General features: G+C 36.0%; 2 protein-coding genes across 6 annotated transcripts; one reads left to right on the top strand and one right to left on the bottom strand.

Annotated features, from left to right (window-relative positions):
- Positions 1-3,329: 3,329 nt before the first annotated feature.
- Positions 3,330-7,400, top strand: LOC121242097 (scarecrow-like protein 1). 2 transcript variants are annotated; one of them, XM_041140007.1, is made up of 5 exons: positions 3,355-3,472; positions 3,517-3,608; positions 3,949-4,006; positions 5,225-5,256; positions 5,370-7,400. In XM_041140007.1, the coding sequence occupies exon 5, from the start codon at positions 5,439-5,441 to the stop codon at positions 7,152-7,154; it is 1,716 nt and encodes a 571-aa protein (XP_040995941.1). In that variant the 5' UTR covers positions 3,355-3,472; positions 3,517-3,608; positions 3,949-4,006; positions 5,225-5,256; positions 5,370-5,438; the 3' UTR covers positions 7,155-7,400. The 2 variants fall into 2 exon arrangements, with proteins under 2 accessions (XP_040995942.1, XP_040995941.1); XM_041140008.1 differs by lacking the exon at positions 3,517-3,608 and having other exon boundaries at positions 3,330-3,472.
- A 568-nt stretch (positions 7,401-7,968) lies between these two features.
- Positions 7,969-21,152, bottom strand: LOC121242096 (small RNA degrading nuclease 5). Of its 4 annotated transcripts, none has more exons than XM_041140005.1 (15): positions 20,928-21,152; positions 19,970-20,026; positions 19,811-19,876; positions 19,308-19,441; positions 19,092-19,204; positions 17,625-17,670; positions 17,542-17,582; positions 17,363-17,430; positions 16,468-16,527; positions 14,065-14,120; positions 12,852-12,912; positions 12,448-12,715; positions 10,474-10,655; positions 10,060-10,355; positions 7,969-8,327 (listed from the first exon to the last, which is right to left on the bottom strand). In XM_041140005.1, exons 1-15 carry the CDS (start codon positions 21,135-21,137, stop codon positions 8,204-8,206), a joined length of 1,782 nt encoding a protein of 593 aa, XP_040995939.1. In that variant the 5' UTR covers positions 21,138-21,152; the 3' UTR covers positions 7,969-8,203. The 4 variants fall into 4 exon arrangements, with proteins under 4 accessions (XP_040995939.1, XP_040995940.1, XP_040995936.1 ...); XM_041140006.1 differs by having other exon boundaries at positions 17,625-17,649; XM_041140002.1 differs by having other exon boundaries at positions 17,542-17,670.
- Positions 21,153-23,212: the final 2,060 nt, after the last annotated feature.

The raw sequence follows: 23,212 nt of genomic DNA, 5'->3' as shown, positions 1-23,212 counted from the left end.
CAGCTAGCCACGCGGCATGAATGACACAGGGTGAAAAAGATGATGGATGTGATAACCACGAACTCATTAACGTTGGTGGTGTGCATGCGAATTGGTGGTGGACCGACCAAATGTCTTGGATCTAGTCTTCAATGACTTGGGGAAGAAACGAATTAAAAAACGAGAACATATAGAGAGAAATTAAAGGAAAGGGAGAAATGGAAATTAGGACGGTGATGTGTTTTGAGAGAGGGAAAAAGGAAGGGAGAAAAATACTCCAATGTGGTATTATGCATGGATTGGGGCTTCGGTTGAGATTTTGGGGAAAATGATTTTCAACCAAGCAAAGAAACCTTCTTTTTAGGTAATTAATAAGATATATTAACCAAAAAAAAAAAGTTATCACGAAAGATTACACAAGCATAACAAGTACTTGAAATGAACCTACAATTTTCTAAGTAAGAAGCTCAACCGGTTTGAAGGATCTTAGAAGTTAAGAGGCAAGAGTGAAGTCTTTTACATGCATGGTTGAGAAATGATATTTGCAGTTCTAAAGTGTGTAAATATCATGCACTTTTTTTTAAAAAAAATGAATAAATCTGAGACTCATGTGAAAAAATTAAGTTTTTAATAGTGGACTCTACTCTTTTTCAAAAAGAGTACGCGATATTTGCATAGCCCATGATTATATCTAACATTACTCTGCATTGTTTTGGTTCATTTTCATAACCAATGTTGGCTAATGCATGTAGAAAAAAAATAAAAAATAAAAATAAAATGTAAATAAATTTATAGGTTAGGTTTCGAAAAAGAAAAGTGCTAACCATTCATCCAATTTGAAAAGGACTCACCGTAAAAAAAAATGAGTATTTGTGACGAATTAATTTGTGACGATAATGACTATTTGTGATGAGAACAGACTCATTTTAGTAAGAAATAGTTATTTTCGCAGAAAATAACTGGTCACAAATAAACAATCTTCTTGTAGTGACTTTGGTTCAGATATTTTTCAAATTCCAACGTATAAATTAAAATTAAATTAGGAAGTTTCTATTTTCCTCCTAGCTAATTGATTTTCTGTGCTGAAAATGGTATTTATTTATTTATTTACTTATTTATGAATTTGGAATACTACAATCGGACACGATTTGATTTGGATAAGGGAGGGATGATTAGCTAGCTAGGACCTAACATGCAGTAGAATATAAGTAAAGCTTTGTCATCATACTAATGTCTTTGGTCCTATGAAAAATATTCCAATGTAGAATAATTCCTCAACTTCCTAACCCTTTTGAGTGATGACTTCTTTGATCCATTTCCCATTAGGAATGAACAAAAGGGTTGAACTGACATTCTTCCCTCGTTGGATAAAGAGGCATGACAATTTTTAGGGAGAAATTAATTACTTTTTAAACTTTAGAACTACCATCATTTTTCAATTGATATATTAAATTATCAAAGTGATTATTAACATCCTACATAATCTTAATGATATCATCTTATTTAAATATGCAAGTTATCAAAATTTTGTAATTTAGGGTATCAATCACCCGTTTTGATAGTTTATAATTCATATTGCAAAAACATTGATAATTAAGAGTGCGTAAAGAATAGAGTAAGAGTTTAAACTTAGACATTTGCTCTAGTGTAATGCTATATATAGTACTGGAGTATAGTCCCAGTATTTTACCTTTGAAAAAGTGGGGTCACCATTTAAAAAATAATTTTTTCATGTGGATCTCAAATTTATTCAATTTTTTTAAGGAATTAAGTAGAAAATGTATACTCTAAAAATGCAAATATCATTTCTTTTGTTCTAATACTATATATGTAAAATCATCATTTATTCTAAAAGATTATATTGATAATAATATGTAGATTTTATTATTTATTTTATATCTTAAATGCTATCATTTTTTACTATTCATTCAAATAATTTTATTTGAAAGTTTTTTCTGCACACACACATCATCAACGTTGCATAACTTAATTTGGAAAATAAATTTTAAATTTTAAATTTTAAATCTTATAATAGGTCAAATTATACTATATGAATAGAGTGTAGTGTAAAAGACATCAAATAACACAAAAGGCTCTCCATTCCACGCATGAAAATTCTCAAATACTTGGGTCCTGTTTAGATGGTGAAATAAGATGAGATAGTTTTAGATAAAAGTTAAAAGTTAAATAAAATATTATTAAAATATTATTTTTATTTTAGGATTTGAAAAAAATTAAATTATTTATTTTATTTTATGTGAGAATTTGAAAAAGTTGTAAGGTCTCGTTTGTTTTTACAACTATCAACTCATATCATCTCATTTTATCTAATCATTACAACTTTCTCAAATTCTTACACAATAAAATAAATAACTCAATTTTTTTAAATCTTAAAATAAAATAATATTAAAAATATATATTTTAATAATATCTTATTTAATTTTTAATTTTAATCTATAATAATAATAATAATTAGATAAAAAAAATAAAATGAGTTGAAAAAAATTGTTAAAATAAACCATGCCTAGTGGCGTTTCCGGTTTCCACTCATACGCGCTTTTGAAATTAGATTCTACACGTTAAAGGAAAAGTCGGTTTTTTTTTTTTTTTTTTTTTTTAATATGCGATAATAAAAAGGGGGGGGGGGGGGGGGGGCCTGCAAAAAAACCTTTTGACTTTGTAACAGAGTGCAATGATTCCCTACTTCCCCCTTCATCCTTCTATTCAATTATGTTCATCCAAAAGTCACTAAACGCCACCAAAACTTTATCATTTTCATCTTAATTATGCTATACATTATGCTATATGCTACACTTTTATTTTATTTAGTCACATTAAATTGATATAATATTCTCTATTAATCTTTACTCTTTGAAATTATATTGATGACACTTTTCATAAATCATACGATGAATAATGATATATATACAATATAATTTATAATCATATTTTAAGATTGAAGACGGTGAATTGTGATAGATAGTGTAATATGAAAAAAAATTTCTTTGAGAAATACTTTATGCACTAGAGATTATACAAAAATAAATCTATAAACTGATAAAATTTTATATGATACGTCAGATTGTAAAATTATTTTTATTATAAAATAGATCTAGTAAATTTCATAAAAACAGATCAATTTATGAATTCATTTTTATATAATCTCTTTGATTATCTAACATATATCTCTTTTTCTTTTCATAGACTGTCTCACACCTTATCAGTAATTCACCACCCCCAAGTCAAATTAGTGATGGTTGGTATACAAATCGGGCGGCCAGGATTGACCGATGAAAAGGGCGAAAAACCCATTTTGTAGACCATATATGTGCACGAGATTGTATCCCGAAGCAACCTTGGTCAGATAAGTTGGTGTATACATGCAGATATACTAGGACATGGAAAAAAAAGTGGAAGTGCTGCACAGCACTCTGATATTAAATGACAAGAAATTGTGTTGAAGCCGAGGAGTTTCTTTGATGGAAAATCTTGGGTGAGTTTCTCACCACTTGTCTTCTCTTTCTCACACTTTCTCAGATTCCAGAAGATTGGAATTTCTTGGTTCTTACCATGGTCTTTTAACTAATGGGTCTTGGCATACTGATGATCTCTTCAGATTCTTAAACCCGGTAGCTCACATCCTCCCAACAAACACAATTTTTTTTGTACTTAATAAGCTCTCCTTATTTGGGTCCCTGTTATTTATTTTATATTACTTATTCTTACATCAATTTGTCAAGTTTGTTCCTGTTTCTGCATCTTTCTTTGGTTTTTTTATATGGTTTGTTGCTTCTCAACCTACCTAACCACATAATCCTAAAATTTTTTTTAGTGTGGATTTGCCCATAAAGGAGATATTTTTGCTCCTTGTTCTTTTTAATTCCACAACGCATAGTCAACCAAAGCTTTTGGCCTCCTTCAGAGCCAATTCTGATATTCATCTTCATCTGGGTATTTAATGAATCGCAGGCTATGACTTCTGATGCGATCTTTATTGCTTTTTCTTGAGGCCTTCAACCTTCATCAGGTATGTGCTTTTGGGTTCTTCCTGTTCTTCAATTTCGTTTTTTTGGTCCTTTCTATGAGGAAGTGAATTGCCTTCTATCTGCATGAATTCTTTCTGAATTGTTTTCGTATGGGTTAGCCATGGATCTGTCTTTTTGACAACATGCTTGTTTATGCTGTATTCTAGAGATTTATTGTCAAAGCTCTTAACTTTTTTCTCTTCTTTTTTTTTTTTTTTTTTTAATTTTTATGCCTTTCTAATACTTTGTTCTGTTTCTGTTCATGACCGAAAACTTGTATTTGTGTTTCTTTTGAGGTTATCATGTTGAAAAAGGTGTTTTCTGGGTGGATCTTGTTGTCTTAGCATGGTACTGCTTCTAGGTGGACTGTGCTTTTGAATTTAAGATTCTTGATCTTCATCTATATTTAGCATAAGCGATCCATATACTCGGTGCAGTGTTTTTGCCTGAGAGCTAGGAATCCCCGATCTGTTGAGTACAATATAACCAACAAGATTTTGAGGCAGATGTGAAATAGAAGACAACGACACATTATGAGCTGCTGCAACATGGTTCACCAAATATCTGCCCAGCTATTACCTTCCATATTAACATGATTGATCTCAAAAGGCATATGAGAATGAAAGTTCCTAATACCTTCCTATAATTCAAAATATCACCAAGGGGCTGAGTACCATTCGTGAATCAGTTCACAGCTAACAAAGAATTGATCTCAACCACTTACATTTGAATATTCAATTGATAACAAAGATGCACTTCATTCTTCAAGGCAGATAATTCAGCAAAGACATTAGTGGGTTGTAAAGGTTTCTGTTGCATAATATTTTCTTTTCCTATCGACTTTTCAGCAGCTAAACATTATTCCCTGATCTAAGGCACCCTTCCATTGATTGACCAATGATTGTGATAATATCAGATTAGGGACTATAAATACTCACACTTCCTATGGTGTAACCAGCTATGCTTCAAGGGATAATCCTCCATTAACCCAGCTAGCTGGTACATAGTACCTTCAATTTCTAGTTATTTGCTCTGGTATTACCAATTCGTCAAGCTGATAGCCTCAATGGGCATGCTTGAGAACGTTGATTGTACTAAACTCACTTTCTCTCCCCACCCCCTTCAAGCATGTTTCCATGTGCATGCGCAAATATAATTTATGTAGTTGAATCATTTCTGCTATCACTGCTGAGCTTCTTCTTTCATGTGGATGATTGCAGGCATCCCAAAAGCGATAAAGGATTTTATATCTGTGAGTGGCTAACCTTACTCCAATGCTTTATGTACTGTTTAACAAGAAAGAAACCAGTAGTTTCTAAATTTAAGAGTTTTAATCAGAATTTCTTTGTCAATGCTATGTGACAGTTTGCAAGATAACTTGTTCTATGGTAGAAGCTGCCTTCATCTGACAGTGAGCAAGTAAGAAGAAAAACCATGTCTTTAGTTAGGTCTGCAGAGCTATCTTCCACATCATATAAAAATCCCAAGCTGTATTCACTAAAGGGGAGTGATGACAGCCCTGGCTTGTCCACTCAAATATTTGGTTCTGATAAGCATAAGGTTACACATATGACTGATTCTTACTGCAGTGAAAGTTATGAGAAGTATTTCCTTGACTCCCCAACAGAAGAACTTATACAGCCATCTAGTTCTGGCATCTCAGGAAATTCATTTGAGTCACGTGGTCCCTCGAGTAGCACTCAAAATGCATTTGACACTCCTTTGGTGTCCATGAGACATCTTGATGCCTATCGATCCAATTTTGAATTGGATTACTTGGAAAGAAGCCTGGATGCAATAGACTGCGATGAAGATAATATGAGATTGAAGCTTCAAGAACTGGAAAGGGCACTGCTTAATGATGATGATGATGACATGTTTGGTACTGGTCACAGCATGGAAGTTGATGTCGAATGGGCTGACCCAGTTCAGAACACACTGCTCCATGACTCTCCAAAGGAATCTTCATCTACAGATTCTAATCTCAGTAGCATCAGCAGTAACAAGGAAGTATCACAACTGTCTCCTCGGACTCCCAAACAAATGCTAATTGATTGTGCTGGTGCACTCGCAGATGGAAACATCATGGAGGCATCGGTTATGATTAATGAGCTCCGACAGATGGTCTCAGTCCAAGGGGATCCTCCTCAGAGGATTGCAGCATACATGGTGGAAGGTCTAGCTGCGCGCATGGCTGCCTCCGGCAAATGTCTTTATAAAGCTCTAAAATGCAAAGAGCCCCCCTCTTCTGATCGTCTTGCAGCCATGCAGATCCTCTTCGAGGTGTGCCCTTGTTTTAAATTCGGGTTTATGGCAGCAAATGGTGCGATGATAGAGGCGTTTAAAGATGAGAAAAGAGTCCATATAATAGATTTTGACATCAACCAAGGGAGTCAATATATAACTCTCATACAAACAATTGCCAATCGAGCAGGAAAGCCACCCCATTTGAGATTAACTGGAGTTGATGACCCTGAGTCAGTTCAACGTTCTGTTGGAGGTCTAAAAATTATTGGACAAAGGCTGGAGAATCTAGCAGAAGCACTCAGGGTACCATTTGAGTTTCAAGCCTTGGCGTCAAAGACTTCAATTGTCACTCCATCAATGCTTGATTGTCGACCTGGGGAAGCACTTATGGTGAACTTTTCCTTTCAGCTTCACCACATGCCAGATGAGAGCGTTTCAACAGTAAACGAGCGAGACCAGCTTCTTCGGATGGTTAAGAGCCTGAATCCAAAACTTGTTACTGTTGTAGAACAAGATGTAAACACCAACACAGCCCCTTTTTTCCCTAGATTCATTGAAGCCTACAATTACTACTCAGCCGTGTTCGACTCTCTTGATGCAACTCTCCCAAGAGACAGTCAGGATAGAATCAATGTTGAAAGGCAGTGCCTGGCACGGGACATTGTTAACATTGTTGCATGTGAGGGAGAGGAGAGGATCGAGCGGTATGAAGTTGCAGGTAAATGGAGGGCAAGGATGATGATGGCCGGCTTCACTTCATGTCCCATGGGTCCAAATTTGATCGATACAATCCAGAAACAAATTAGGCAGTATTGTGACAGGTATAAAGTGAAGGAGGAAATGGGTGCACTTCATTTTGGGTGGGCAGACAAAAGCTTGATCGTTGCTTCAGCATGGAGGTGATATAGATCACTTGATTACTTGAAACAGTTGGTTGTCATATTTGTAATATTGTGTGGGATCAAGATGCGTGCTGCTATACTGTCTAAGTTAGAAATAAGGACCTTCCTAGTGTTATCAAGAAGAGATGTCGAGGATGATCGGTAGACTGCTATCTATCTAACATTCATAAAGCATCTCTTCTTGTTAAAGCTTTGTTTACCCTGTATTTTATTTAACAAACAAAATACTGACTACCCCAGTTATAGATCTCTGTTTGGACCATTCATATGAGCTAAAAGCCTAAAACTATGCTATACGTTACCATATATATATATATATATATTATATTTTTGGGTAAATTTACAGATAGATCCATTTCCACGCTTTTATCGCTACGAAATTTTTTGGAAACTCCCCCAAATCCATAGAAACGGATTGTCAAAAAGATGAGAAAACGCTTGAATATGTGCTCACAGATTCATATTTCAGAGTACAATGCTGCTGCCTCCCTCCCTCTTGCCCGTTTTGCATTATATTTTAGGCTACTTGCCGGCCTACCCAAGGTTTTTTTTCTGCCCATTACCCTCCCTGCGGATTGGACATGGAGACAGCAGGTCCACTGCTCAGGACTAGGTAAATCCATTTCTTATCCTCCATATCCCCAATCAAGAGTAGATCGACTCCATGGTTTAGAGAAAGCAGTAAAAGTTGGTAGGAAAGATCAGACTGATCAAAAGTCTTGGCGATAAGCGAGATGTGCAAAATACTAGACCTGCGCGTAGCTTATGCATGGCAAGAACTTGGATGGTCATATCTCAAAGATATGAAACTGAAATGGCAGTGAAACAATACGCGTAATAGTTTTTCAAATTAGCAGCACTTTTGCACTTGTTCATACTAACAGTACATCACATGTTTCCTTCACAGCTAACTTTACATATTTTTCTCCAATAACAAAATTAATGCCTACTTCTAACAAAATTTATCAGCGGCATTGATATAGTAATTACTGCTTTAATTACAAAATAATGAGAGAAAATTTTCGTTCCGCAGATTTTTACACTCAAAACTCAATGCTTCACTCCTACAAAACATAAAGCAACCTCAGCTTGGGCCTGGAACTCTTGCAAGACCTTTACCATCTTCTCACGGCATATATTGGTTTCACTCTGCTCTGAGAGCATTTTCCTCATTCTTCATTCATGCAAGAAAAGAGATGAGATGAACAAACATTAGACATAAAGAAACCAACTGCAATTCATTCAAGCAGGTAGAGAACTTGTAGCATATTCACTGTGAAATCCTCTGGAACATGATTTATATTATTTTCATCAATGTCCAACCCTACATCTCGCTGCACTTCAATGAGCATCCTCTCTCAACGAAAAGGGTTCATGTAACTTTTCTTATTATGATGCTCATGCACACTAAGAGTTGGATAGGGAGTGTGAGAGCAGCCGACTTGGGGAAAGTGGCTACCTAAAGTCAAGTCACAAGCACTTTGATTGATCTACTCTTTCATAGAAAAAGCAAACGCAGCTTTAATTTACCAAGGTTATATTCATATTATCGTATTTCTGTGCCATATAGAATTATTAGGGGAAATTAAAGACGAGGAAATATGGGTAAATGGCTCATAGCGTTGATAGAGTTCGGCACATGAAAGTCACTTGACATGTTACAAATCATACCATGCCAATCCAACACAGATTTTACAAAATCATTTTTTGTACAATGTTCAGAAACCTACATTTATTTTTTAAAAACATAACAATAATACCAATAATAAAAGATAAGAGAGACTGCGAGAATTTTCTATTCTCCCACGTCAACAAAATCTAACGCGTCAGCAAGAGAGGAGACTGGCAAAAGCAGCAACTTGGATGCCATTTCCACTCTCTTAACAACCCATCGATACATTCATCCCCTAAAACACTCGCACGATTCGATTTCATATCTAGAATAATCTGACATAGGTCAAATTGAAAAAGGGGGGGAGGGGGGGGGAGAGAGAGAGAGAGAGAGAGAGAGAGAGAGAGGGGGGGTGAGAGATGCTGAACCTCATATCATAATGAATAACTCAAAAAAGAATCTTATAGTCGTGGAGACACATATTGGTTGCAAATAGAGGACAAAATAAGAAGGTTAAAAAACTGTGCCATCATATTTATCTATTATTCCTTGACAATTTTTAAAAATCAATCAAAGGGTGGACAAATTTCCTGTTCGTCAGTTCAAAAGAGGACACTGTTATCATTTGCAGATTTAATGAATGGCATCTTTCAATTTGCTGGATACAAGCCAGGTGGCTGTGGGCTAGAATTGTGTCAATTATTGGGGGTGGAGTTGGCAAAATAAAGGCTAGGTCTTCTGGGAATGGTTGCTAATTGGGATTCAGATGCCCCAGTAGCGATGAACTAATGGGGGGTGGTACTAGTGGTACCCGGTGTTTTCGATTGTTTTATTATTTACTAGAAACAGAAGTTGAAGAAGGTGATGTAAACTTAATAGTGTAGAACTTGTCGTGGTGGAGTAATAAGTTAACATGTTTTGTGGTATTTTTCTAGTAAGGTTCCATTTACGACATCAGCTATCTGTCCCTTTTCCTCAACTTCAGGACCTGCAAACCATTAGGAAGTGCAGATGCACTTGTGTAATAAATAATAAAAGATACCAAACTGAGGACAAGTGCATGCTTTTTTTTTTTATCGGTAAGCTGAGGACAAGTGCATGCTACCCACATTAACTGTGTTCATGACCAAACTCCAAAGACATCAAAAACCATCTAATTAAGAACAATGAAATACAAATCCAAATATGTTGGCAATCACATGGCTATTTGCATTTAAATTATGAAGTAGAAACTGCTAGGAATAGACCAAAAGAAATATGGCAGTAAACGGATAAAACAGGTCAACGAGCATACCTATGCACAATTGCCGTATCCCCATGGCCAGTGCAAATTATAAGCATGGCATTAGCGGGTAATGTGGTGTAGAGGCTACGGATCCTAGTATCCATGCGAGTTAATACTCCCTTTAGTTCAGGTGTGACACTGCATTTGGTGCCTTTTCTGTTGGCAGACTTCTTTTGACATGTAAGCAATGACACCATCTCCGCAAGTCTTCCATTTACTTTCTCTACATCCTCTGCTTGTTTTCTGAAATAGGAATTCAGTTCCGAGAACTGAGTCCAGACAAAGTGTATGTGTTCATTCTTCACCTGAAAGCAAAAACAGATGTAACAACTTTGTCATGCACACAGCAGAGGAAAAGCTTGGTATGTAGACAACTAACACAAAAGGAGAAAGGGTTCATCTACAACCCATTATAAAATATACCTCCTTTCTGGCCTTTGCTAGAGCTTCATCATCAGAAGAGACAGGAAATGCATGGGATGACCCAGAGGCATATCGCTTCACTATGGAGACATCATCAATGAAAGAAGAAGTTTTACCACATTGACTCAGAACTGTAAGGAGCTTTTCCCGCATGTATGATGGACGTGAGCCAAAGTCAGGTCCTAATTCAAAAAGTGAGAGCCAAAGGAATACATAAAATTGGAGAAATAAACATCAAAAGGTTCTCTGCAAGTAATTTAAATATATTCAAGCAAAGAAAGAAAGTATACAAGGGTGTGGACTATAACCTCTTTTTTTTTTTTTTTAATTGGCACCAGTTGTCCGGGAACAACATCCCGACTAATCCCGGGTGTGCACAGACCCTTAGCAAGGAGCTTTCCGATAGTGCACCTCAGATAATTCAAGGGTAAAATCCCCCAGTCTGATGGCCCTTAGAGATTGTTTGCACCCAAGGGGATTTAAACCTTAAACCGGAGGAGAGCATACCCCCAAGCCCAAGGTCTTTATCACTCGAGCCAACCCCTAGGGGTTGGTGTGGACTATAACCTCTAAAGGCTCTACAAAAGAAAATTCTATATATTTTAACAGAAATACACTCGCATTTCATCCTAACATACCTAGGATACAGGTCCTTGTGGTATGTAGAATAGGTACAGGAACACAGTATGCCAATACACCCAAACATGAAATGATAGCCAGGCGGTGTCCAAAATGTTTTGATATACAAAATTTTGAAATTACTTAAAATGTCATTTTTTTTTTTTTTTTTTTTGTAAAAGATTTTATTCATTATAATAGAATAGACATAGCCCAAGTACACAAGAAGTATACAAGAGAATACACCTAGTTTTTTTTTTTTTTTTTAATGCAAGTAATACACCTGGTTAAGAGGAAGAAATAGAATACAAGGAAATAATGGAAATCAAGCCCATTGAAGTCAACGGATTTTGCCCAAAGAAATAACTTGTTAAAAAAAAAAAAAGTGATCGAATATCATCCAACGAGCATTCCCTATCTCCATAGCTCCGGTCATTTCTTTCCTTCCAAAGCCACAAAAAAAAAACAAATAGGAACAATCTTTCAGATTGCTCCAATTTGTGGAATACCATAAAAGCCTTGCCAACCACTCTCACTGGCATAACCCAAGTTATGCCCAACTTTGTGGATAATAAACTGGAAAACTTGTGGATCATCAATATTAGAGTATTGGAAAGCAAAAGCACCACATCTTCAATTGAGTGTACCGTATGTGCCTCATGAACTTCGTTGTTCTTATTCAGTTGCAAAAGAAAGACCAGGATGGAGGATGCTCGGTGTCCAAAAGGTGAGGGACTCGCATAGCAAAAAACACACACTAAAGAGAAGATATGCATCTAGAGAAGTATAGTTGACAAAGCCATGACTGTCTAAGTGGCTAAAAATAATAAAAAGGACAGTCATGATGAAGATGACATCTGAGCACTCAGAGAACATCTTCACGGTGGCATCTTTCATTGCCTTGCTTCATAGGGAAGCCCATGTAGTTGAAATGCGGCTCTTCACAGGGAATATACTTGGTGTAATGGACCAAGTTTTCTTTTAACATAGCTCTAAAACTGACACAGATAATAATCAATCTCTTCTATAAGCCTTTCTTAATCAAAATACATAGGATGGAGCATACACATCAAGGGTCATGAGGATAATACCGAAACTCTATTTGACCAAAAACACGCAACTCATTTTGAGGGGAAACTATGCTCAGTCTTGTGTGGGGAAAATATTCATTACTCCATTCAACATGGGAATGAGGCATACGCATCAACAGGTGATTGCAGGTACTATTGGAAACATTTGACAAAAACTAAATTCAACCCAATTTGGTAGGGAACTTGCTCAATGATATGTGAGAAATTAACTGACCAATTTTCCTTTTGCAAATGATACAATGTAAAAGCATGGGAAAGTACTTACCAGAGCGAATCTTTAAAAGTGCCAGTTCCATAGTAGCTTTTGCATCCTCAATACTGTCATGACCATTGCCTGACTGTTGTATCTCCCGGGAAAGAAATCTCCTGGCAAGGACTCTTAAAGCAGTTTTATGAGAAGCACCACGGGGGTGCTTGTATAATATTGCAGTGTCAATCACCAAATTATGTGAGATTTTCAATGCTAACAAGTCATTCTCCAAGGAATGCCCAACTAGGATGGTCTCTCTGTAAACCAGCTTTAAAAATTCTTCCTGAATATGGAAGCAACTGTAAATTAATCAGAGAACAACAGTTTTAACTTGCAATCGATCATTGGAGCAACACCACACAATCGTGATTCATCAAGAAAGCACACAAAGGAAGGAAAACAAGGCCCAAGTAATAAACCTGAATTTCTTTAAGACTTGTTGTCACCCCACTTAACATCTCACATGTGATTCCACTAAACCTGGATATCCATAATGGGTAATTATCAATGGCAAAGAGCAAATTAAAAAACGATTCTGACATGCATGCATAGAGAGTGAATTATTCATGTACTGTTTAGGTATGAATGAAGAAGTTATCCAAAAGAACTTATAAAAAACAAAAATATTTCAGAAATCCGTAAAGAATGAGAATCAGTCAAATTGGTTGTACGGAGCATTAAAATAAAGAAGTTTTCTCAAGTAATAAACGGTTTGAGCAAGCAAGTTAGTATGGTAATATTATCACCATCACCAAGTATGACAAAAGCTCAAAAAAAGTATGAATAAAGAAAAGAATGCAAAAGCCCTTGGAAGTTTGATATGCAATATGCTAGAAGCTAGTAACTTGGTGTTTATTTTGTTTTGATCTATTCCAAAAAATATGAATAAAACATATGTAAAGAAACACTTTTTTTGGGGGGTAAAAACATCTGAAGAGCCATCAACAATGACATCACCAAATATGGAAAATCACAATACTAGAAACAGAAAGGTCCATTCAAAAGAGTGAATGTGAATAAGCAAAGACATTTGAAAGGTACATAAAATCACACCCTGCTCTTCTAAACATAATGTGAATCATATCAAGCCCCCTCAAATCCACATCTAGATATTTGTAACTCATCTGAAACATATTATAGACTAAAATCCACATAAATTTATCTTCTCTTTTTTTTCTCCAAAGAACTCTCTCCCCCAAACGATAATCCTTTCAGGATTGCATACTTCTTTCCCCCCACAGAGGGGCATTTGGACTTCATTTTCTTTCACAGGATAGAAGCTCCATCACCGATCTTTCAAGCCAAGAGGCCAGCAATCTTAGATTTCTTGCCTCAAATAATTAAAAAGTAACCCCATTCGTCCAACTAATATGTATGAAATACCATAATGCAATTATTAGTTACGACACAGGAAATATACACAAGCGAAGGAAATATTTACTTGCAACATCAATATGTATCATTAGAAGTTGCTAAAACTCCACAAGTATTACAACCATAGAATTTTTCTCAGTACACGGACTACATTTTTTGATCAAGATACAAAAAAAAAAAAAAAAAAAAAAACAAATGATCCCTTTGAATTTATTTTATTCAAATAAAGGTCTACTAAGGGCTTAAACGAAAGGGTACCTGGTAAGGTAATCGGTGATAGGGTTTAATGGCCGAACCAATTTATCCAGCACAACCTGTGAATCCAGTCGAGACAAGTTTGACATCCCGGAAAAATATTGTGAACAGAAATCCAAATCTGGAAAAATAATTTTTACTGTTTGCAATTCTAGCATCAGGCAATTGAAAAACAGCATTTTTCACTCAAAAGTGAATGAAGAATGGCTAGTCAGGATTTTGAAGATGGATTTAGATATATTAAAATTTGAATACAACTCTTTGCCTAGCATCAGGCAATTTGATGATGATGACTGAGACAATAGCATACTATTTATTTTTCAAAGGATTGCAAGTTCCAACATATTTAATGCACTAAAAATAACAGGTAGTTGCAGTTTAGAGAGGGTCAAGATACAAGGGTATCCCAAAAAATGCTTTTGCTCCAGTTTTATAACCATATGTACAAAACAATTAAAATAAATTAACACAAAATGAGCTTGGAAAGGGATAAAAGAACAGGTCAGAATTCTCATACACACACACGCACAGAGGTAGAGAGGACTAGCATAAATTGAATGAGAAATGTTCAGTCCACAAACAAATCTTACAAAAAAGTTTGCAAATTGATGTAGCTTGATATGATACGTTAGATTGGGAAGTGCTTTGGCAGAGGCGAATGCAGAGGTGGTTGATCCTGGTGTGAAATTGAATTTGTCGCTGAATGCCTCTGTGGATGGAATGTGGATAGAATGCGTATGCTGGTGAATGAAGAGGTCCTGGAATGTGTATTAAACTCTCAAGTCCGTTTACGGGAGGGGTGGGACGTTTGTGCATGGAAGCAATCTGTTGATGGTTGTTTTACCACAAAATCAGCATGGAGTTTAATCAGGCACAACGGGATTGAGTGTCCATGGAGGAAGTGGCTCTGGCTGAAACATGTCCCAAAAAAAATGTCTTTCTTGTGTTGGCGAGCTCGTCGGTATGCGCTTCCAGTGGATGAAGGAGTTCAACGGGTTGGTGTTCAGATGGCTTCAAAGTGCAACTGCTGTGATGATTCTAAGATAGACTTTAGATCATGTTTTGTGTGATGGGACTGGGGCGAGGAAGGTATGGGATTTTTTTGCAGGTGTGATGGGGGTGCGGCTATCCCAGGATCGTGGCTGGAAAAGAATGATGAATTCTTGGTGGTTGCACACGTCTTCTCCGACTCAAGTTGGGTGGCTTCGTGGTGTGCCTCCCATTATTATTTCTTGGGCGCTTTGGCAAGCAAGATGTGCATCCCCGATGGAAGAGGTTCCGTTTGATTGGAGGGCCATAGTTCGGTTGGTGAAGACTTTTATTGTGCAAATTTCAAACACATTGAAGCCGTTTAAGCGTTTTAGCTCTAGCAGGAGAGGTATATTAAGGAATTTGAATTGTCCCATTGTGTCCGTGGTATCAAATCCTCCAAAGGTGTGTGCGTGGTCTAAGCCTAATGCAGGTTGGTGTAAACTGAATGTTGATGGGGGTTCTTGTGGGAATCCGGGTGGTGGTGGTGGTGGTGGTGGGAGGGGGGGGGGTTGCAGTTATTCGGAACGAATATGGAAAAGTTGTGGCAGGTTTTGCTCATTCTTATGGAAATACAACAAACACAGTTACTGAGGGTCGGGCTTTGCTAGAGGGATTGAGATTGTGTAATCAACTTGGGTTGAGGGATGTCTTAGTAGAATCTGATTTGAAGGTAGTGGTGGGATAGTTTTTGTCGGGGACTTGTAATTACTGGTATTTGTGGAATTTTTGGGAGGAAGCTTTGGGTCTTATTACTTCTCTCAACACTCGAGTGTGAAATATTTTTAGAGAGTCTAATATGGTTGCTGATTTTTTGGCGAAAGAAGGGGTTAATGGTCGGGTAAGGGATTTTTTAGGACATGGTTTTGGTCCGGGGAGATTTTGTGGGCTTGTGCATATGGATAGATGGGATTTACCTTACATTCATTAAGTAGCCTTGTTTTTTAGGGAGAAGTTGTAATCATGGTTATTCCTCCACCTTAGTGAGGGTTTTTTAATAAATGGAGGTGCCACCCTCCTTTTTTGAAAAAAAAAAAAAAAAAAAGAAAAGAAGAAGAAGAAGATTGTAAAACTCTTTTTATTGTAAAGTAGATCTATCGTATCGCATTAAGCAACGTCAGTTTGTAAATTTCATTTTGTAAGATTTCTTTGTAAATCTAGAGCTTCTCAAATTGAATATATCGTGACGTAACCCATGGGGCAACAGAATATAAAAAGGGTCAATTTCATTAACTTTTTGCAAACATACTGGTCCAAACACTAGAAATTTAGCACCCTCACCTCACTTCTGAGCATGAAATCAACAGAAAGACAGTCTTGCCTTCGATAATTCGATTAAATTTTCAAAAGTTAAAATGAAAACTAGCTGGAGCATACCTCTCCTCTTGTATCCACCAAGGTCACTCTTGTAAGCTCAAAACCTTCACATGTGATACACTAGCCGAAAAGAAATGGTAAGGATAATATAAGTGCATGAACGAATAGTTTTCTATGGAAGAAAAAGCTGAACTGTCATTACCAAAAAGTCAAGCGACATTTAAAATGAAGCACTGGTTCTAACTAGAAATATGTACGGTTAGCCAAGTTTAAAGTAGGGTAGTAAAGGTGAAGCATTCAAATGTATGTGACCCTATAGTAAGAAATTCCACAACAGAGGACCTAAAAGTGAAATAAATTAACCAGAAAAAGGAAGATGTTAATATACCCGAGGCTAAATTCTACCAATTAATTTATTAGAAGCTAGAATCATAGATTCTAAAGTTTTGTAGTCTTATAAGCAAATGCAAAAATTCCCACATATACCAGGCAAGAGTCTAACTATGAGAGAGTGCCAAAAAATCAGAAGACATTGAGTCATACAAATATTGAAACTGTATAGGACCGAAGATGGTAGGGATGGGGAAAGAGCAAAAGCTCAAGCATAATTAACAAGTTATGGAAATAAATTTTTCTGTCAAGGGAGATGTATTAGTGCTCAAATATAAAATTGGTTTTCACATTGACCACGTTTTCATGTATTGGTACCAGATTCTTATATCTAATTTTCCGGTTACTTGGCCTTCTATTAGATCCATCAGATAAATTCAACAGCAAGAAAATGGTTAGAAGAGAGTGCTAGTTTTTCTGTAAATGGATTCTGAGTTCAAATTTAACAGAAGCTTATAATTATGACAGTACTATGTCTATATGAGGAATTAAATTATCTCAGTAATAACCTCTGTATGATAAAAAGCATTTCCTCATTAACTCCAATTGAAACCTATGGACTCACCATCTCGCAATCAAGGGCCAAAATTTCATAGAAAGATCCTGAGGGAGCAGGTAGAGTAGAAAGAAATCCTGCATTCATTGGAAATAGAAGTCAAAGGAACCGTGAAACATATAAACAAAAGAAATGAGAATTCACAGGAAACTATATAAGAAGAAGTCATAAGACCTCATTTATTTCACCTGGCTGATTAAGACAATATCCGTTGTCTTCCATCTCTTTCCCTGTGAGCGTGTAATATGTCACAGGGAAAGGTATATCTTCGGTAAGTTCCACAAGAGATGGAATGCCTGTACCGGTACCACATTGTTCTGCATAAGAGAGATGCTATTTCAATAAATAATTATTTCTTTGAACTAAGTAATGAACAGAAAGTTGTGACAATTGTTCAAAACTAAGTATTGGACTGTTGACTGGTCTTAGGAACATCCCTCGTTTAACATCAAAAATTTTCATCTATAATTGTCTTCAAATTAAACGCCTTTTGAGCAATTTGAACTGGGGGTTGAACCAGAAACTGCCAAACGCTTCCAGTGTGTGATTAAATAGTAGCATGAATAGTTGGGCAATTGCTGTGGACTTTAATGGCATGAACCTTCATGATTTCTTAGTTTCTAATGCGCCTACGTAGATAGGGCATAATGACTTTTGTAATTGGCAGTTGTTGCCCATTCTTGAATTAATAATACTTGTTTACTTATCAAAAAAAAAAAAAAATAGTAGCATGAAGAGTTCGCAGCATGAAGAAAACCACGAAATGAATTTTTTTTTTTTTTTTATAAGGAAGAGATTAATATTATATATATGAATGAAATAGGCATAGCCCATGTACACAAGAAGTATACAAAAGAACACCTAAATACATTCTACGTGCGATAAATTAAAGACAAGGAATCATGAACATTGCCCCCCTGCAATACAACCACGAAATGATAACAGAGCATTATTAAGTTTTCTTAAGCCGGCATACGGCATTTGATTTGTTTCCATGAGTCTCCTACATGTTCGCCTTTACACTATGTGGTTGGAGGGTTGCAAAGTAGAAGAGTTGGAGAGGGAAGGGAGAAAGGGAAGCCAAGAGAGTCCACCTCTACTGTTGTTCGGTAGGAGGGGGAGGAAAAGGGAAAGAATCACGAGAATAAAATATATATTTATATATATATATATTTTTTTTTTTTTTTTACTTATCAAAAAAAATATATATATATATTTACCAGTATGGCCGGTTTAAATGATTTGCAAAGAGGAAATGAAACCTCACACAGTAGTCTTAAGACTCTTTCTCTCTTCCAATCTGTTGACAATAGGGTGTATTGATTTTGGCAGACCCAGGGGCTTTTGCCTCCTCTCTCCCTTTCTCCATCCATTATTCCATTATACAAACAAGGTGGATTTTATTCTTCTTCTCTAATATCTCCAAACAATAATCATAATGCTAAGGATTACCTATTGAACACATCGTTAGTAACAGACTGCTAGCTAGCTGGAATCAGTAAGACAGCCAGCAACTACCATGCTGTCAATAAATGTGCAGCCATGTGACTGCCCTCTTTTAACCTCATTAAAGTTAATGGAATAAAACAAATACTGGGCAATCTTGAAATGTTCATGACTTGTTTTTACACTCATACTAGTTTAAACAGAAATTCCTCCATTAAAAAAAGTTAAAAACCTCATTTTTATTTTGAAAATGATGAACTACTGAATACAAGCCATAATAATGGCTAATGACCTTTTTCTAATGCCAGCTTAGAGTTCCTCAACACTGAATTACATCCATCTCGCTTTCTTTTCTGCTTGCAAGTTAGGAGAGCATCTATCGTCTGCATGCCATCTGATACACAACTAGCATATACCAAAAACAAAAGAAAACTGTTAGGACTGCACATAATAGAAAGAAAGACAAACACTCTGAAAAGGTAAAAGAAGGAAATATATTATTACCAACCTTAGAGCTAAAACTGGTCTTGGATTGCCACAGAATTCTTTGAAACTAGAAAGTCTTTTAGACTGTGATAAATACAAAGCTGCATCCAGACCCGGGACATAAAGCATAACCACTTTTGGAATAAGAGGCTTGTTCTGCAGATCATAAGACTGTTTCATCAATAACTCTAGTTCTAAAATTTTTATGTTAGGATGCCATCCCCAATTGGTAAGGGTTGTAGTTGACTTATAAGTTATCACAGAAGCTGTGACCAAATGTTATACAAAAGGAGAGGAAAAAGTAGTACCTAAAAGATGCAAATCATTTCTAGCAAAGATGCCGTGAGGGAATTATGGTTAAGTGCCACATCCCAGTTATGATATGAAGTCAATGAGCACTGTTATTTGGTCATGATTTCTAACCTAAGGAAGTAGTTGTCTCACAAATAATTTTGAGCTTATTATTAGTGTACCATTGTATCATTATGATAGTGCTTCAGGGATAAATAATTATTTTTTATTTACCTTAATAAAAACCCATGATGGCATGAATCCTTCAGCGAGCACCCAAGTTATGAGCCCTTGAACATCCTGTATCAAAATTCAAACTCCCAATCAAATTGCCGTGCTCCTTGGCAACAATAATCAAAATTTCAAGAACTCCGAATGTTTAGAGAGACCCACTTGAAGATTCAAAGTTGAGTTAGCTTCAGGCGTCTGGAAAACAACTTCTGCCTTACCCTGAAAAGGCATATCAAGTTATATCTAAGATATCTGGACACAGACACGAGTGTCATGTTTAGCTTGGAGTCTTGGACATGAAGTGTGAGCCACACCAACTTGTAAAATCCAGATCATGATGCAAATATAGATATGTAATCAAATGCATATGTGTGTATTTATATGTATATGCATATAGTCTTGTATCAAGGAAGATGTCTGCGAGTTCTCCTAAGGTCGCATTACCGTTCAAATACTTTCTTTTTGTCTAGCATCTACTTAGATAAGGTCTTCAGAAAGCCTGTACCTCACTCAGAATGGTTACTGTACAAGGGTGGGAGCGGCGACTTCCCCATAACATAGCTTATGCATGTATTTTTTTTCCCACCCACCCCTTTTTGTAGAACGGTCAATTATAAAAGAAAGATAACAGTAGAGGAGTAATGCCAATACTCATTATACAAGTTCTGACTGGTAGACAATGAAAAAAAAAATCCTTATATTTTTTTATTTGAAGGTAATAAATTTGCTAAAAGCAAGAAGAAAAACATTCTATCATATCATCATGAATCCGCCCTGCCAATTTTTAAATACGTAAGTCCCCTATAAATCACTGGACTAAATACAATCCAACATCCACTAAAATTCATGATATTGCAAGACTCGCCAGACCAGTATACTTGGTAAAAAGAAAAGCATTTGTTTTATATTAAATAAACCATAAAATTAATCAAGAACACCCTCGGAGAAATTCAAGGCTTCAGCTAACAGCATTGGTGTTATTTGTGGAACGCTAAAAATTAAATCATCTAGCAATTGGGGCAGCGGTTAAGTATTTAAGAAATTCGAACTGAATTGCAAGCCTCGACTTAACAAAAAAGTAAATAAATAACTCGAACGTAAAGGAGGTATAGGAGAGTACTTGAGGTCCATAGATATCGACGAAATCGGAGCGTTGGGAACTATTTTTGGAACTATCTTCTTCCTCAGAAGCCAAAGATTTGCACTTTTTGTTGTGGGAGAGCATATTTCGTACTCTCACACACACCACGGAGGCAAGGAGGGGAGAGAGGATCTTTGAAGCCACTGCTAAAGCAAACAAACCCTTCCTATACGTTAAACGAGGCTCCATTTTACATGGGCCAGCCCGGTCATAAGGCCCAATTCACACTGTCCTTGCGTGTTTAAGGCTCGTTTGTTTCTTTGAGTGCACTCAGCTCAACTAAGTTCGGTTTAGATTTAGACATCTTTTAATATCCAAATACTCAATTTTCAAATCACTAAATTTATCTCAACTCAAAATCTCTTTACACGTGGAATCTACAACCTTTTTCATCTCAACACCTATTTACATGTGAGATCCACAATATTTTTCAACTTCTTTTAAATACATGTAAATTCATCTTAACATCTAAACATATCTAAACTTATCTTAGGTGGGCTCCACAGAACTCACTCCACCATCTCAACTCACTACTATTCATAACAATTCTACTACAGGTATCCGGCTTGGGTACCTCTTGAGGACCCGACTGATGTGATCAATATTTAAAAAAAAAAACTGGAAGTATCATTGTTTAGTACCCAAGAACACCAACACCTCCATCAGATGAGAAGAAAATGCGAAGAATATGAGAAGAAGAAGAGATGTATCCGAATTTGAACGAAACGCCCTGTTTTATTTTTACACGTGAATGGACATGTACGCGGATGGTTCCCAACCCCGGGTGCGAGTAGAGTTTTTTTATTCATAAAAAACTCAATTTAGCTCAACATCCAAACGCTGCCTAAATTGCGTGAAATTTCAATCCTAAGAGCTATGTTTAGTTGTTGAACCAAGCTCAACTCGTCTCAACTCAACTCAAATCAATTATTGATGGGATTCATTACTTTTTCAATTTTTCATAAAAAAGTTAAACACATCTCAACCTATTTCATACATTTCAACCTAAAAAGTTAAACTCATCTCAACCTAAAAAAGTTAAATCTATCTCAATGGAACTCACAAAATATTAATATTCACAACTCAACTCAATTAATCTCAAGATTCAAACGCGTCTCTTTTCAAATTTGATCAAAATTTAAATATATGAATAGATATTTAAACAAATTAATAATATAGATTAATATCGATATAAAGACAAATTCTTTGATCTCTTATGTATTATAATTTGATTAAAAATTATAAATTTAAACTATAAATCTCGCAACCTTAATTATCAAGAATGATTATTGACTTAAATCTCACAAACTACACAATTCATGAATATATAGGAAAGGGGTATATATGTCATCAAGACTAAAAGACTATTAATAGAATTTAAAATATATTTAAAATTAAAATGGAAAAGACAGAGAATGAGAATAGAAAATAGAAACTTTAAGGACTACATCTTTATTGTTCTTAGTGAATTGACTTCACAGTTTTTTAAGAACTGTGATGACTTATCTACACGTTTGTCTTCTTCTTCATTAATTTTGCCTTTCACTCAATAGACATAGCTCAATTGTTGCAGGGGGTTCAATGCATGGGGCACCCCAACGGTTATCCATTGCAGATGAAAGAAGGATTTGGTACACTTCAGTTCATTTGGGGCAACTCATTGATTTTGGTGGTACTAGTTGCAAAATTTAGAAACCCAACAGTAATGTTATTGCAGAACAAAGAGGGATTTGGCTCACTTCATTTGGGGACAAGTCATTCATTTTGGTGGTACTAGTTGCAAAATTTAGAAACCCAACAGTAATGTTATTGCAGAACAAAGAGGGATTTGGCTCACTTCGTTTGGGTACAAGTCATTCATTTTGGTGGTACTAGTTGCAAAACACCCAGAGTAATGTTTCAATAATGCACCCAAAGAAGTAAAGACTTTTATAATATCACTACCCTTTAAGTAGTTGGAGCAGGTTTAATTATTTGCAAGATGTTTCACACTTTGCTGGCAGTCTGGGACTGAACTGTTGAAAAGCACTAAAAGCAATCAATCAAAACAGCTTTATCAATATCCCTTTAAACTTGAAAACACTAAAACAAACAAATATTTCTGGAATGAAGCGCAGGAGAGTTTCAATTACCCTGTGTTTTTTGTGTGCCCAGATGGTGGGGACAGATATCCACTCTCTTCAAAATGTGATTGCTGTGCAGAGAGGTTGTCAACAGGATTCAAAGGACTACTTGGTGGTTTCAAAGGGCAAGCAGTAACTTTC

This window comes from Juglans microcarpa x Juglans regia, chromosome 8D, assembly GCF_004785595.1.
Source record: "Juglans microcarpa x Juglans regia isolate MS1-56 chromosome 8D, Jm3101_v1.0, whole genome shotgun sequence".
Taxonomy (NCBI): domain Eukaryota; kingdom Viridiplantae; phylum Streptophyta; class Magnoliopsida; order Fagales; family Juglandaceae; genus Juglans; species Juglans microcarpa x Juglans regia.
This window is presented reverse-complemented; position numbering and strand designations above follow the sequence as displayed.